The sequence below is a fragment of the Macaca fascicularis genome, chromosome 7, assembly GCF_037993035.2.
Source record: "Macaca fascicularis isolate 582-1 chromosome 7, T2T-MFA8v1.1".
In the NCBI taxonomy this organism is placed as follows: Eukaryota; Metazoa; Chordata; class Mammalia; order Primates; family Cercopithecidae; genus Macaca; species Macaca fascicularis.
In genome coordinates, this window is record NC_088381.1 from 163,531,129 (window position 1) to 163,546,872 (window position 15,744).

General features: G+C 52.0%; 1 protein-coding gene across 7 annotated transcripts in view; it reads right to left on the reverse strand.

The window, feature by feature from the left end:
- SYNE3 (spectrin repeat containing nuclear envelope family member 3) overlaps positions 1 to 15,744 on the reverse strand; it is a 106,473-nt gene that overhangs the window by 59,497 nt on the left and 31,232 nt on the right. For 6 of the 7 annotated variants that reach the window (XR_010588619.2, XM_045396930.2, XM_045396931.2 and 3 more), the window contains exons 2-3: positions 8,236 to 8,393; positions 447 to 619 (exon numbers count right to left, since the gene is read on the reverse strand). Coding sequence is in view for 6 of the 7 variants with exons in the window: in XM_065549329.1 (XP_065405401.1) it covers positions 447 to 619; positions 8,236 to 8,393 (331 nt within the window). In the remaining variant the exon portion in view is untranslated. Of the gene's footprint in view, positions 1 to 446; positions 620 to 8,235; positions 8,394 to 13,886; positions 14,021 to 15,744 lie in introns of all 7 variants that reach the window. The other variant, XM_065549330.1, reaches the window with a different exon arrangement.

A 15,744-nucleotide genomic window follows, 5' to 3' on the forward strand; every position in this document is an offset into this window, starting at 1 on the left:
GTCACTTTCCCAAAGCCACACAGGAAGTAACCAGCAGGACAAGAGTCAATGCCAGGTCTGTCCGAGTGTCTGCTCCCCACCACCCCCTGTCCCCGCCGACCACCACCCAGCTTCCTGGTACAGGCAGGGAGTCTGGCTACAGTGCTAGCAGCGCCCCAGGCCTTCTTTCTCCAGAGCCACCGTGCCATGCTCTGGAGGATGCACACACGGTAAGTCTCTTGGGAATTGTTGGCAAAATATGCTGGGTTCCCAGTGTCTGTTATCATCATTCGACCTGATTATAATTAGAAAGAGGCAGGCAGGGCTGGCCCTAATCCCAACAGAATATCCTGTCTCCTGGAATCCCAGGACTAGAGAAATGTCTCTTGGGCAGAGGGCCCAAGCTAGTGTTGCGGTGGGCAAGGAGGGTCAATGGCGGCTGTGGACAAAGGCCCCGGATGCCCTACCTGTGACAGTGAGTCATGTAGGTGACCGTCTCCTCCCACTGGGCCTTGATGTCCTTCAGCTGGGTCAGGATCTCGGGCTTCTGGTCCCCAGGGCAGCATGCCAAGAGGGCTTCGGCCATCCGTAGCACCAGGTCCACCTTCACACGCCCCTCGGGCTCCAGTTGGCATATTTTCTGTTGTGGACACACAAGCCAGTTTCCAGGGTTGAGCAAAAGGCACACAGGCACAGCGTTGGGAAGACAGTGGCAGGGTGCAAAGAGCCAGGACTCGAAGGCCAGAGGATCTGGGATTCACATCACAGCCCCTGCACCCCTTCTTGTGGGGTCTTGGGCAACCTGCTAATAGCTCTGAGGGTAAGAGGCGGGAGCAAACGCGATTAGCATGCTGGGTGCTGTCCGACGAATGGCTTCCTCCTTCCCCACTCAGCCCATTTCTAGAGTGTGAACTCAGACAAGTTTTGTTCTCTCCTTGGACTTGGTTTTCTCATTTGTAAAAAGAAAGTATTAATCACATCTATCTCTCAGATTTTTTTCAGGATTAAATGATGAGAAAATGCATGTGAGGTACATGTCTCAGTGTACAGCGTGAGAATCTACCTCTCAGGGGACAGCAGGGAGCTGGCCCAACCCGGGGTCCAGCTGAGGCTCCCGAATCATCTCTGTCTTTTGCAGTTTGCACCAGAGACTTGCTCCTGAGGCTGCTCCCACCAGAGACCAAGAGCAGCCGGGACACTGAAGCAGCTCCATTCCTGGGAGATGCTGAGTGAGTGACTGTAACTCACAGACAGCCCATGTTCCTGCTAACTGCCTTAGAACCCACAGCAGTCTGAGATGGCCCCTCCTGACCCTGCTCCTTCCTCCCTGCTCTCCTGGCCTTGGGGTCACATCTCCATCCCTCTGACCAGCCTCTCCTGGTTCCCTTCCTCCCCATATTCTCCCAGGGGTGATCCCCCTAATAAATGCCATGCACATTTTATCTCATCTTGGTGTCAGCTTCTTGGAGGACCAAGACCAACACATGATGTCCAGCAAAGAGTAAATCTCCAAGCAATGCTAGCTGTTGTCATTGATGTTACTATTCCAGTTACTATTCCACTGTTATTATTCAGTGGCAGCCAAGGCTTGGTCTCTGTAGGCAAATATGACTGGATTCCAAACCCAGGGCCACTCCTCACTACTGATGTGACCTTTGTCACAGGAGTGACATTCTCTAGGCCTAAGAATGAGGGAAGATAAGCATTAGGTAATGTAGGGAGAGCCATGAGCACACTGCCCAGTCCACACTGCATCCCAGTCACTACCTGCTCACTATTATTATTATTATCCTTATCTTCGGATCTGTCTTTACTAACAGCAGGCATGGCCTAAAGCTCAAGCTCAGACTCCCAGCCTGTCTCCCCGGGGGCTGGCGGTCAGTGTCCTCACACTGGCTTCCCAGTAGCCTGCTTGTCTCTGACCCTTCCCCACGGCTGGGGTGAGGGAGGAGCTCCTGCCATGTGGAATGCGGCCCCACTGACAGCTGTGTGACCCCCGGCAGGTCACTAGACTACTCTGAGTTTCCCTTTTTCATCCTGAGACAACGATAACAATCTCTGCTTGTCCATCTCCCAGGGTTATATAATATTAACTTTAAAAACACTATTAGCCAGGTACAGTGCTGCATGCCTATAATCCCAGCACTCTGGGAGGCTGAGGCGGGAGAATTGCTTGAGCTTAGGAGTTTGAGACCAGCCTGGACAACACAGTGAGACCACGTTTCTACCAAAAAAAAAAAAATTAAAAGTTAGGCAGATGTAGTGGCACACGCCTGTAGTCCCAGCTACTTGGGAAGCTGATGTGGGAGGATTGCTTGAGCTTGGGAGGTCGAGGCTGCAGTGAGCCATGATCAAGCCACTACACTCCAGCCTGGGTGCCCGAGTGAGGTCCTGCTTCAAAAAATAATATTAAAAATAATAAAAATAAAATAAAAACACTATGAATTAAACATGGGTATAAGTTAGTGTACTTTGTAAACTGTTGAACAGTTATGTAGACCCTTCCCCAATGTGTGCAAATGGGTAACGGTCCCCATCCTTTTTTTTTACTCCATACAATAATCGTTGATGATGATGATGATGATGACGATGATAACAGTATAGAGGGGTCTTCCCCTCCTACGTGTATTACCAAACAGTGAGGCAAACAAGCTCCTTCCAAAGGCTCTCTGTGTGCATGTGCATGGGGGGTGCTCAGGGAGAGTGAAGAATGGGGAGACGCCCCAAGAGAGGAAACAGGGTTTGTTTGGCCAAGCAGCAGGATGTGGCAGGAGCCCAGGGGGTGATGGCCACAGCAATACCCAGACAGGGACCCCTAGTCCCTCTCAGCAGCAAGCAACGATGGGGCAAACAAAAGTACCATAGTGGCCAGTGTGGCCCGAAGACCCAAGGGTCAGTGCGGAATGTTCTAGACTGAATATGATTATCCACCCAGGACGTTTCACACCACCCAGGGGCAGGGTTCCACAGCATGGCTGAGGATGAATTTGTTGCCATTCAGAGAGAGATTTAATTTGATTAAAAATAATAGTAGGCCGGACGTGGTGACTCATGCCTGTAATCCCAGCACTTTGGGAGACCAAGGCAGGAGGATTGCTGAGGCCAGGAGTTTGCAATCACCCTGGGCAACATAGTGAGATCCCACCTCTCCAAAAGCATTTTTTTTATGAAAACAAAACAAAACAAAACAGAACTAGCCAGGCATAGTGGCATATGCCTATAGTCCTTTTTACTCAAGAGGCTGAGTCAGGAAGATTGCTTGAGCCCAGGAGGTTGAAGCTGCAGTGAGCCATGATCACACCACTGCACTCCAGCCTGGGCAGCAGAGCAAGACCCTGTCACTAAAAAAATAAAAATAAGAAAAAAAGGGCCAGGCACGGTGGCTCACACCTGTAATCCCAACACTTTGGGAGGCTGAGGCGGGCAGATCACAAGGTCAGGAGTTCGAGACCATCCTGGCCAACACGGTGAAACCCCATCTGTACTAAAAATACAAAAATTAGCCTGGGCACGACAGCGTGCACCTGTAATCCCAGCTACTCAGGAGGCTGAGGAAGGAGAATTGCTTGAACCCGGGAGGCGGAGGCTGCAGTGAGCCGAGATCGCGCCACTTTACTCCAGCCATCACACCACTGCACTCCAGCCTGGGTGACAGAGCATCATACCATCTCAGGAAAAAAAAAAAAAAAAAAAAAAAAAGTAAGATGATGTTTCTGATTCCCAGAAATGTGAAAGGAGACTCATATTCCCCAAGCTAGCAAGACGGGCATCACGATAAGTCCGATTTTACAAACGGGGGAGCTGGGGACCCACGGAAACCATAAGCCTTAGGAATGATTCTCTGTAGCTGCCAGAGAAGTCTCCTCCACACCTGCTCCCAGTTGCAGCTCGGATGGAGTCCAGCTCTGAAAATCACAGGAGCCAACAACTCTGGGGAAGAAGTGAAATTCCATGTCCCTTGGCCACACCCAGAAGAAGCAGCCAGGTCTGGAATGTCCTGTGTGGACAATGGCCCCTTCTCCAAAGCCTGGTGTCCTGACTGTGTGGTCCCCCCAGGCCCCTGGACCTTTGTCCTTCTTATCCTCATGAAAGAGGCACAGGCTGGACAGAGGGGGACACAAAGACCCAAGACCCGCTGCCTTTTCAAGGGAGTGAGTTTGATGCTTCTTTACCAAAGCAGAGGAGCTGGCTGGTCCAAAGGCAGGCCAGACACCAAGCCGCCTTCCCCGACTTGGAGAAGAAACATCTGCCCTGAAAGATCAACCTGTAGGGTGTTTATTGGAGGCCTGAAGCCAGGGGAGGCCAGAGGCTGTGGCTGGGCTGGAAAAGCCAAATGTTGAGAAGTAGACTCCACTCTGACTGCCCTGATGATTACACTCTTTGGCTGGTGCGAGGTTCTTTTATAGCCCGTCACCAGCAAGGACACAGTCCAGGAGTGCTTGGCAAGGGCTGCGCAGCCAAGTGGGAGAAAGTACTTGAACTGCAGCCACAAAATTATTCCAATTTGAAGCAGCCAATGAGGTCAAGGAGAAGGTGGGGAGCAGATGTAAGGAAACACCTTGGAGAGAAGAATCAGGAGACCGGGAAAGTGGAGGAATGGGGTTAATCAGGGTTTTCCCTCAACCCAGCCAAGACCAGGTGACCCCCAGCTGAGCATTACGCTGGGTGCTAGGGTCCTGGATGAACAAGCTGGTAGGAAAGAGGGCTGCAGATAAGAGCGTAGATGACTGCAAAAAGGGTCAGAAGAGACCGCAAAGTTTGTATGAGAGCTCAAGGAGGGATGGGAGAAATCCAGGAAGGCTTTGTGGAGAAGGTGGCATTGGCATCAAGCCTGCAGGTCTCTAATTAAAGACAATTGGAGAAGGATATTTGAGCAAAGGTAGGGAAGTAAGATATATTGAAGGTTGAGTGCACTGGGAAACCAAGCTTTGGGAAACACCAGAATGCTCCTGACCAAGAGGGTGGCCCAGAAGCTGGTGAGGAAGCTGCCTGGCTCAGGCCAGGACCCAGATACAGGACAAGGGAGCCTGAGATCGTGCCACTGCACTCCAGCCTGGGCAATACAGCGAGACTCCATCTCAATAAACAAATAAATAACTACCTATGCTGGACCTGGGAGTGTGGCTGGAAGCTCCTAAGACCCACTCCTGGAGGCTCTGGGGATGGTCAGGGACAGTTGGTACATTGTATATCCCAGCTTCTAAAACCACAAGAAACAATCGCCTCCATTTAGCCAGCTCTGCCAGCATACCCTGCACTGTGCATACAAGCGTGTTTATAAGTGATTCTCCTCAATCCTCCCTCCTTCCTGCAAGGCAGCAGCTATCACTCTCCCCGGAAGCAAGCTGAAGCTCAGAGAGCTCTGGGAAACCCTCCTGAGGTGTCACAGCCACGGCAGATTTTGGAGCCCAGGCCTGCAGGCCCAGTAGCCAAGCTCTCAACCCAGAAGTGATGGGTTCTCCAATCACACCTTACACAAAGCTCCCATCCCATGAGGATTCTGGAGTTTCCCTTAACCCCTTGGGAACACGAGGGCTGAGGGGGTTCGCTCCTGCTCTACAGATGGGAACATGAGGTCCCGGGAAGGCATGGGACATCCCCCCGGCTGCACGGCTATTAAGGATCAGAACTGGATCAGAGTCCATGTCCTCGTCACCGCAGCAAACAGGCACTGGAGACAAGCCTAACAGAGTTGGTGGAGGAAGCACAAGGGAGATCCCAGAACCTGGGGGCAGGTCCCACGGGTAGGTCGAGAGGCACTAGCTGCCCCCTCTTACCAGCTGGCAACAGGAAAATGTTTTCTTTCTTATTGTGAAATTGGTTTTGAAAATGGCAAAACACACAATAAATGAAGCATGCCGGAGCCCCGTGGGAGGAGACAGTGGCAGAAGGCTCAGGCCACGACTGCCCTCTGCCTGGACTCCCACCCCCTCGGGGCCCACAGAAGTGCTGCCTCTGGCTTCCAGGGCCCGTCCACCCTGCCTGCCAATGTGTCTTCATAAGGACCGCCCTTGACTTTGCTTAAACCAGAACCACCAGCTGCGGGGAAAGACCTGCCAGCAAAGGGTAGAAAGTTTGAAATGCTAAGCACCTTAACACAGTGAGCACACAGGCAGGGCTGTGATGCCCACAGACAGGGAAGGTCAGGAGCTGGGGCTGAGAAAGGGGGAAACTGGTCAGGAAAGATGCACGGACAGGAGGGTTTCATTTCTTGTGTACACGCAGACCCAAACAAAAGAGCATTCCTAACAGAGGCAACACGTGAACAAAGGCTTGGCAATGGAAAGTCTAGGAGGTCTTCGGCCAATCGAAGGAGGGCATGAGCTTGTGAGGTGTCACAGTGGCTGGACCTAAGGCCGGTGTGAGCTTGTGAAGGGTGACAGTGGCTGGACCTAAGGCTGGCGTGAGTTTGCAAGGTGTGACAGTCACTGGAGCTAAGGCTGGTGTGAGCTTGGGAGGGGTGACAGTGGCTGGAGCTAAGGCTGGCGTGAGCTTGCGAGATGTGACAGTGTAGAGAGCTGAGGCCGGTGTGAGCTTGGGATGGGTGACAGTGTGGAGAGCTAAGGCCGGTGTGAGCTTGCGAGGGGTAACAGTGGCTGGAGCTAAGGCCGGTGTGAGCTTGGGAGGGGTGACAGTGTGGAGAGCTAAGGCCGGTGTGAGCTTGGGAGGGGTGACAGTGGCTGGCGCTAAGGCTGGCGTGAGCTTGCGAGATGTGACAGTGTAGAGAGCTGAGGCAGGTGTGAGCTTGGGAGGGGTGACAGTGTGGAGAGCTAAGGCTGGAAAACAGAGTGGTGCAGATAGTGGGGGACTTTTGATGCCGGGTGAAGTTTGTTTTTTCTTGGTGGACAGTGAGAGCCATGGAAGGTTTTAGAGGAAGAAAATAACATCACGGGACCCACGTTAGGGGTGTGCCTTATACATGCTTGTGCAGTCACCATGACTGCATATCTGTCTCCATTAGGCTGGGAACCCTCAAGAGCAGGGTGGGCCTCCCCCACCTGCACAGCCCCAGCCCTGGCACAGGGATGGCGGAAAGCAGGGGGTATTCCACTCTTGGGTGATCTGTGAGGGAGCTTCCCAAACAGAAGGCAAAGGGAGCACAGCAGAGAGCTTGAACGTGAGTGAGAGGGCTCTCCAGGCACAGGAAACGGTGTGAGGAGACTCCATTTCCCAGTTGCAAAAGGCAGACAAAAGGCCCCTGCCTCTGGATGTGGTGGTGACACTGAAATCAAACACTGACTCAGAAAGGTGATGAGGATTCTTAATTCCCACTGTCCACTTCCAGAAAGGGCACGAGATATATGCAATACGGTGCGCAGTGTGCAGAATCGAGAAGACAACACACACAAAGGAAATACACAAGGAACCAGCTGTGGGGTCACCACTGCTTCCAGCCTGGCTGGGTGACTGGTTTGCTGTAGGAAAAGGCAGCACCCCCCAACTGCGAGCAACCATTGTTGGGTGATAAATTAGAATTATGGAGTATCTAAATGGATGTGACCCCAGAGGTGTGTAAGTCAACTGCTCCATTTACAGATGGGAAAACTGAAGCCCAGAGTGGGACAGGGACTTGACCAAGGTCACACAGCAATCTAGCATCAGCAAGGAGATAATAACTCCAGCTGCTGACTCTTAGCTCAGTATTCTTCCCTCTTGTCCCCAGGCTGTGGGCAACCCACTCTCAGAGAGGGGCACCACGATGCCAGGCCAGGCACTGGGCACCAGCACTTAGTGCTACATGGACTTGTGCCAGGTGGGGTGGGTAAAGCCAGACTCCGGTTCTGGAGAAGCTCAGGAAGTCACTCCTAGCTGGGCAGAGCCCCTTCTCCTCTCCTCTGGGGGAAGACCTTGGCCAATCCAGATCTGGCAGGGACCCCAACCAGGCAGAAGCAGAGAAGGGGTGGGAAGCCCCCCAGCAAGGGCTGGGGGACCCACCTGGCGGCACAGGTTCCCCTTGCAGGGACAGCAGGGTGAGAGGACAGGCTCTAGTCCCTTATCATCAGAGTGTGTTCCAAGGACCGGCAATAATGGTATCACCTGGAACTTGCCAAAAGCAAAGTCTTGGGCTTCACTTCCACAGACCGGATCAGAGTCTGCACTTAAACAAAATCTCCAGGAGATCTGTGTGCACATCAGAGTTTGAGAAACACTGGTCTAGTCCACCCTTGCCTTTAACAGATAGGAAACCTGAGGTCTGAGGGCGGGGCAGGACGGGGCCAAGACCACAGGGCCATCTGAGGTCACGCCTCTGCATACCTCTGTCTCCCACAGCCTGGCCTCCAGGGCTGCGCGAGGCCCCTGCGTGTTGTCATTGACCTGCAGCTGATCCTGCACAGCCTTCATCCATGCCTGGGCATCCTCCACGCTCCTGTCAAAGTCCTCCTGGGGCTGCTGAGTCATGGCACCTGCAGGGGCTTAAGAAAGGACCACAGATCAGTTCAACAGGCAGGAATGTAGGGGGCTGTGGAGAGGCCCCCGGCAGGACACCTGGGACAGGCCCACTCCCACCACCAGCCCTCCCCTGGCGCTCCTAGTCGGGCAATACGGCCAGAGGTGGGTGCATTTGTCAGGACTGGAATTAAGCAGGGAAGGAAAACAGGTCTGTCCTCTGGGAGAAGCAGTCCAGGGCTCTAGCCTGGCAAAACTGCTTTGTCTTCGGCCTCCCAGGTTCCCTGCTTTCCTGTTCTCCCAGCTTAGGGCCCAGAGGCAATTCTCGTCTGTCTATTCAGATTGCACGCTCTCCAAAAGAGGACCTCAAAACCTGCAGTTCGAAATGTCTGGACCCATAATCGTCTTAATTTGAATGGCTCAAAGAGGCCTCAACCTAAGGAACAGAGTTCTGGGCATGGGCCAAGCCAAAACCAGCCCTGAGCTCTCCCTGAGATGAACCTCTCAGGCTGGGGATGGCCGTGTTAGGTGTATGCCATCCCCACTGCTCCACCAACCTGGGTCTATGGGCAGGCGCTGCTAAAGTTACCCACTGAGCCGCTCCCCTCTGACGTCCGCATAGTACTCCTCGCAACCACTGAAAACGAACTTAACGCTTGAGATGCAACCCGCTTGCTATGCCAGCCCAGGTAACACCTGCTGCTGGCATAGGTCACCCACCAGAGACCCCTTTTGCTGGACTGTCCATTTGACTTCCCCTGGGCTATGGCTGCAAAGTCTCAGATTTTCTCCTGTGACTTTCTTGAAATCCCAGTAAGTCCAGGCAAAACTCTTCCGTATCCCAGTTCTCGTCTGAGTATATAGCAACCACGTAACTGCTTTGAACTAAAGTTTTTTGTATCTGCATTTTATTTAAAGGGATTTTATCTCATTTATCCTCCAATCTCCCACAATACCTTGTAGAGAGTAAGGCCAATGTTGTTAAATGAGCCCAGAATGGGTATAAAGTTTAACGCATCAAAAAACTCAACACGGCATTATTTAAAATGGCAAAACAAAACCAGAAACAACTCATGCGCCCAATTATAGGGGATTGCTTAAGTAAGTTATGGTACACTTGCACTTTAGAATATTATGCAGCCAGCAAAAAGGAGGCTTAAAATGAATTCATGAATGGGAATTTGTAGGATATAATGGCAATACCAAAAAAGAGACAAAATTTTATATTAAGTAGTCACAGCTCAACAACTAGTAAAAGCAAAACAAAACATTAACAAAAAATTACAGTCATAGCAAAAGGCTGGGGCTGGGCATGGTGGCTCATGCCTATAATTCTAGAACTTTGGGAGGCTTAGGCAGGAGGATCGCTTGAGCTCAGGAGTTCAAGAAAAAGGCTGGGACGTCTTGCCATTAAACGGTCTGTGTGATCAAGCCGGGGCTGTTTGCAGTGGCCTTAGCCCTTTCCAGGCCTGGCTTTTAAGCACATCCCATGGGACCCTCAGGCCTCTCTCTCCCGGCATGGGGGGAGAGGCACAGTGACCTTGAAGGCTACTTGGTTGAGATGGGTAGGACCACTGTTGAAAGTTTTTTTTTCCTTATTTTTTTCTATTAAGCACTTAGAATTTACATTACAATTTTTATTACATTGCAGTAAAAATCATCACGATTAAAAATAAAAATTGTCTTCACTCATCAGTTAGTAAGTATCTACTGGGAAGCTGGGCACCCTCCCCAGGCCCTCCATGGGGCCAGAGGAAGCTTCAGGGGAGAACCCATGAAAGAGAAGGAGAAAATGGAAGAGGCCATCAGACGCGTGCTGGGCCAAAGGACGCGGGCTGGCTGGGGGAGGCAGGCAACCTAGCGGGCTGTGCTCTGGAAACCCATCCTGTGATTCTCCCAATGATTTGCTTTCCCTTCAGGCCTGTTTTGATTTTTTTGTAACAACTGAATATGTTCCCTGTAGCCACTCCCTGCCTTTGAATGCTTTACTTGAAAAGCATATTGGATGTGCAAGCATTTAAATGTATTTGTTTTGGCTCTAATTTCTCGGCTAGTGTGTGACTTGACTGGCTTCCAAAAACTCAGCTTTTATTTTTATTAAGCAAAGAATGGGAGGGACAGAGACGAGTCCCGCTGAATCTCAGATGATGGGACAGTGGGGAAGCGTGGCTCTAATCATCAATGGGCAGCGAGGCTTTAGAGCACCCCTTCTTGTTGGCAACGCCCGTGGCCTGTGAGGCTCAGTGGTTGGTGTCCAGAGGGTATAGAAGATGAAACCCAGGGACCCAGCGGGGTTGAGCAGGCGGGGGTGCCTCAAACCAACCAAACTGTGGGCTGGGCGAGGCTGCAGGCAGAGTTCAGGAGACCTGAGCCTCCTCTTGGCCAATTCTGCCTATTTTGCTTCAGTTCAATGAAACATAGGACTTAAGCACATGCTAAGAGCCAGACTTGATGCTACGACCACAGCATCAAATAAGCAGACAGCAGACACTATACTACTCTGAAGAAGCTCTCAGAGGCACTTCTTTACCACCTCATGTGGTATGAGGGACAGTTGAACAGAGAGTCTCTGAGGGACCTCTGAGGTTGTAGGTTGAGAGGGTCGATGTTCCTGTGACCTCTGCACGCCAGGTTCTGGGGACTAGCTTCTGCCCTGGGACTATCAGACTGCTCTTGGTCCTCCCTTTCTCTGCCGGTCAGACCGCTCCTCAGCCAGCCTAGAGCACTGCTGCCTCTGTCACCACTCCCTCTAAGGCAGGCTGAGGTAAGCCAGCCCCCCACAACCATTGCACAGCCGCTGGTCACTCCCTGAAACCCTCGCAAGGAAGAATGGTCTGGGGAACACTGTCTATTGGCAGAGGTCTACTCTTTCTGTAAAGGGTCAGGTAGAAAACATGTTTAGCTGTCTCGGGCCACATACAGTCTTTGTTGCATTGTCTTCCTTGTTTTTACAACCCTTTGAAAATGTCAGACCCATTCTCAGCTCACTGGCTAGACAAAAACACACCACAAGGGCACTTGGCCTACAGGCTGTTGTGAGCCAGCCCCTCCCTCAGGTGGTCCAAGGCTACAACCAGAAACTGAGGAAAGCCCAGCAGACAGCAAAGCTAGCTGGCTAAGTGACCCCACAGGCACGCGTCTGGGAAAGAGCCAGCCCTGAGGCCAGAAGGATCTAGAATTGGTCCCGGTGGTCAAGACCCCATGACTCACTAGCTGTGTGGCATCTGGCTGGACACTTAACCTCTCTGGATGTCCATATTCTCATCTGGAAAATGGAGATAACACCTAGATTTAATTAATTTAAAAACCCATCCAGGTACAGTGGCTCACGCCTGTAATCCCAGCACTTTGGGAGGCTGATATGGGAGGATCACTTGAGCCCAGGACCAGCACAAGCAGCATAGTGAGACCTTGTCCCTACCAAAAAAAAAAAAAAAAATTAGCCAGGTGGGAGGATCACTTGAGTCCGGAAGGTCCAGGCAGCATTGAGCTATGATGGTACCATTGCATCCTAGCCTGGGTGACAGAGAGAGATTCTGTCTCTAAAATAAATAAATAAATAAATAAATAAATAAATAAATAAATAAAATAAAATAAAATAAAATAAAAAATTGCCCAGAGCCTGGAGCACACACCATGCTTGGAAATAGTTCCTTTTTACCAAACGCACAGGTGTTGGCTGGAGGGTTTTCCTTCCTCGGGAACCTGCATCCAGACAGCAGCTGTCTCACCAGCTCAAGGCTGGAGCAGCATAGGAACTGGGTTACCGACTGATAGACTAATGAATCAGTGCACTAAGTGGCTGCTGAGTGCAGGTGCTGAGGATATGGAGACAGACCAAGTGTGGCTCTGGCTTGGTGAGGTTCCATGTCCAGTGCAGTAGGGGTGGAGGGCAGGGATGGACGCACAGTAAGGCAGCTACAGTGAGGCCAGCACGAGCTTTGAGACGGAGGTCAGGGGCCACGGGACCTCAAAGGAGTGGTTGTCACCTGGCTTGAGGAAGGTGGCTGGGAGGCACTGCCTGCTGAGGGCACTGGAGCTGGCAAGGGTCAGGCATTGGAGGGGCAGGTGGTAGACAGCGCCAGGCCAGGGTGGGTGGAGGAGGGAAGCACTCTGCACTCAGAGGGAGGCTGACACCGGGGTCACTGCACAGATGGCAGATACACACGGCCAAGGACAATGAGAAAAGGTTGCAGGAGTGAGCAGAGCCAACATGCCTCTCTGGGAGGGGAGAACTTTCATCTCTGGACTGGTTAAATGGAGAGAGCATTAAAAAAAAAAAAAGGCACTGTGCATTTTCCAAACAATATTGCAAAATAACTGTGCTCGGGGGTAAAAAGAAGAAAAACAAGTAGTTTCTGTTTCCAAGCCCCGTCTGGGGACATCCCTGGGGTGTGGCTGCAGGCAGCGGGAGAGTGGGGCTCTAGGCGTGTCTCTGAGCTGTCCCCACTGAGTCAGTGAGAGGGCTGGCCAGGAGGGTGCTGACCCTTTCTAGGTCATGCTGGCGCTGATGTACGGAGGAGACAGAAAGGAAACAGCCTTGGGTTTGGGTTTCAGCGTCCATGTGGTTATCACAAACGACAGCGGAAGAGAAGTGATTTTTTTTTTTTTTTCATGATGGAAAGCCCCGAGCTGGGGCAGATGGTGAGGCAGGCTTGAAACTCAGCACATGCTCAGAACACAGAACCTGGGTCAAAAGCCATGGGCCTGGAAGACCAGCCAGTCCCCCAGAGGTGGATAAGGCCTGTAGGCACGGCTGGAGACACAGTCTCCCCAGGAATGGACAGCAAGGATGCACTTTGGGAGAGGACGGGAAGCTTCCAGAATCTGAGCTCCAGGCTTTAGCCATCTTCTCAAAATGGGACACCTTAATCTGAGTCATAAAGAAAGCTCAGAGTGCTTTGAAGAAGCTGAAATGTCATAAGGAAGCATGTGGTTAACTCGGAGATACTGGCAAACGTGATGCAGACCGAAAAGAAAAGGCCAGCCGTGGAAGAGAAGGTGCTAACACTCATGAAATAATGACAGGCCCACACCATGTGAGGCCCTTGTCCAAAAACCACCCCATTTGGGCCTCCTGCATCCCAGTCTGAAAGGCAGCCCCAGCCCATTTCAGGAGCAGCAGAGAGGGGAGCAGCGGGGCTGGTCTCAGGTGAGCTCTGTGGTCCATTAGCTGGCGGCCTGGGCAGAGCCTCCTCCCCACCCCGCCCCCAGGCACAGCAGGGGCATCTACCTCTGAGAATGCTGTGGGGCTGACTGGGGCAGATGTGGGAGCACCTGGTCGGTAATAGGTGCCCGGAGCGGTAATAGGTGCCTGGAGTGGTAATAGGTGCCCAGGGCACAGGAGCAGCTGTTACTTTCCAAGATCCTGGATAAGAATGTGCAGACTGCAGTCACTGGCCCAGGGCATGGAGGCGCTTGCAGTAACACTGAGATTTAAACCTTGTTCTATTGGATTCTGAAGCCCTAGATTCTCACTAGACCACATTGACTCCAAAATAAAGTTGAACTTCACCTACCATGGGGGCATCCGATAGAACTGCCCCTGGGAGGAAAGCAACCCCGTGTGAGTCAAGGTCCAATCAGCAGAGCAAAGCCCCTCCGAGTCCAGCTACCAACCAGGAGGGTGTAATGAGGAGGAGGAGCTGAGAAGCTGCAAGGAGACAAAGGGAAGCCCAGAGATCAGCCCCTAGGCTGGAGAGACAAGGCGGGGAGGCAATGTTAGATTTACTAGACCCATGCTGGGGGCCGCTGAGCAGCAGGAACTAGAGCCCCAAAGGAGATACGTCTGCTGCAGGAGACGCCACCCGGGGTGGAGAGGCTGTCAGAGAAACCCCCAGCGGACTGCTTACCTCTGGTCCTGCCAGAAGCCAGTATAGGGGAGCTGGGACAATGCAGCCTGCAGGGGTCAGCTCTCCTGTGACCCAGGGCAGAGCAGAGGACAGGGAGAAATAGATGTGTGGGCCCCCAGGCCAGGGCTGCTCCTGTGGTCCATCGGGTAACTGTGAATGTCCATCTGGACATCAGCTCCCTTTGCCCTGATTCCAGGCCTGAAAGCAATTGGCCGAGATGCAATTTGGTCTCTGGAGGACCAGCCTTGCAGGAAGGAAAGGATACTGGCACGGAAAAAACGCCCGAGGCAGATCGCCTGCTGGGTCAGCACGTGGATTGCCAACTGGGGCTGAGGGCCCTGTGTCCTGGGGTCGCTGGGCACAGACCTCTCTCCCTCCCTTCCCCTTCCCCAGCTCTCCAAAGCTCAGGGTGCTGGGTGGGGCCCCTACTTGGCTTTGCAATGCCACTGGTGAGGGGCTGATACCCCATGAGGACCAGGTTCTTACCTCTGTCTCAATCCCTCCAACATCCTAACAGCAGTTTTTAAAATTCTTTGGGCCCACGCACGGTGACTCACGCCTGTAATCCCAACACTTTGAGAGGCCAAGACAGGTGAATTATCTGAGGTCAGGAGTTTGAGAAGCCTGGCCAACATGGTGAAACCCCGTCTCTACTAAAAATACAAAAATTAGTCGGGCGTGATAGCATGAGCCTGTAATCCCAGCTACTTAGGAGACTGAGGCAGGAGAATCGCTTGAACCTGGGAGGCAGAGGTTGCAGTAAGAAGAGATTGCGCCACTGCACTCCAGCCTGGGTGACAGCGAGACTCCACCTCAAAATAAATAAATTAATTAATTAATATTATCTGGGAATTTGAAAACACTGTAATTCTTCTTGTCATTCAATGATCCAGAGGCTCTAAGAATCCTGCTCAGGACCTAACCCCATCTCCTTAGTGAACACCCCTGAAACATGACACCAAGCCCCTCCTGAGCAAAGAAAGGGGCAATGTCAGTTTCAGGGAGTGACTGTCATGTGGCCAGCATTATTTGTCCCATTTTACAAAGAGGGAAACTGAGACTCGGAGAAGCAAACGGCCTGCTGAAAAGTGATGAACCCGGCTCCATCAATAACAGTAAAAGCCGACATTTACCCAGCATTCTGCATGTGCCTGACCGTATGATAAAAGATTTGTAGGTATTAACTCACTTATCCTACATAGGCCCAGTGACACATTCATATTATCCTACTTTACAGCTGAGAAAACAGGTTTAATGACACTCACACCACTGCCCAAAGTCACCGGGACGCTAAGTAGCAGAGGCAAGACTTGAACCAAGGATGACCTGAGTCTAAACTCTTTGCTCTTAAATCCCCCAGTGCCACACAGCTTCCATGGCCCTCCATGTCCCTCTGAGAATCCCAATGGGAGCTGCTGAGTTCCAGGAAGGTAACTCCAGAGCAGGAATCGATTTTGAGCTGTAGCTCAAGAATCTAGAGTTTAGGACAACCAGCTGAGCCCCCAGCTGCCAGGCAGCCTCTGTC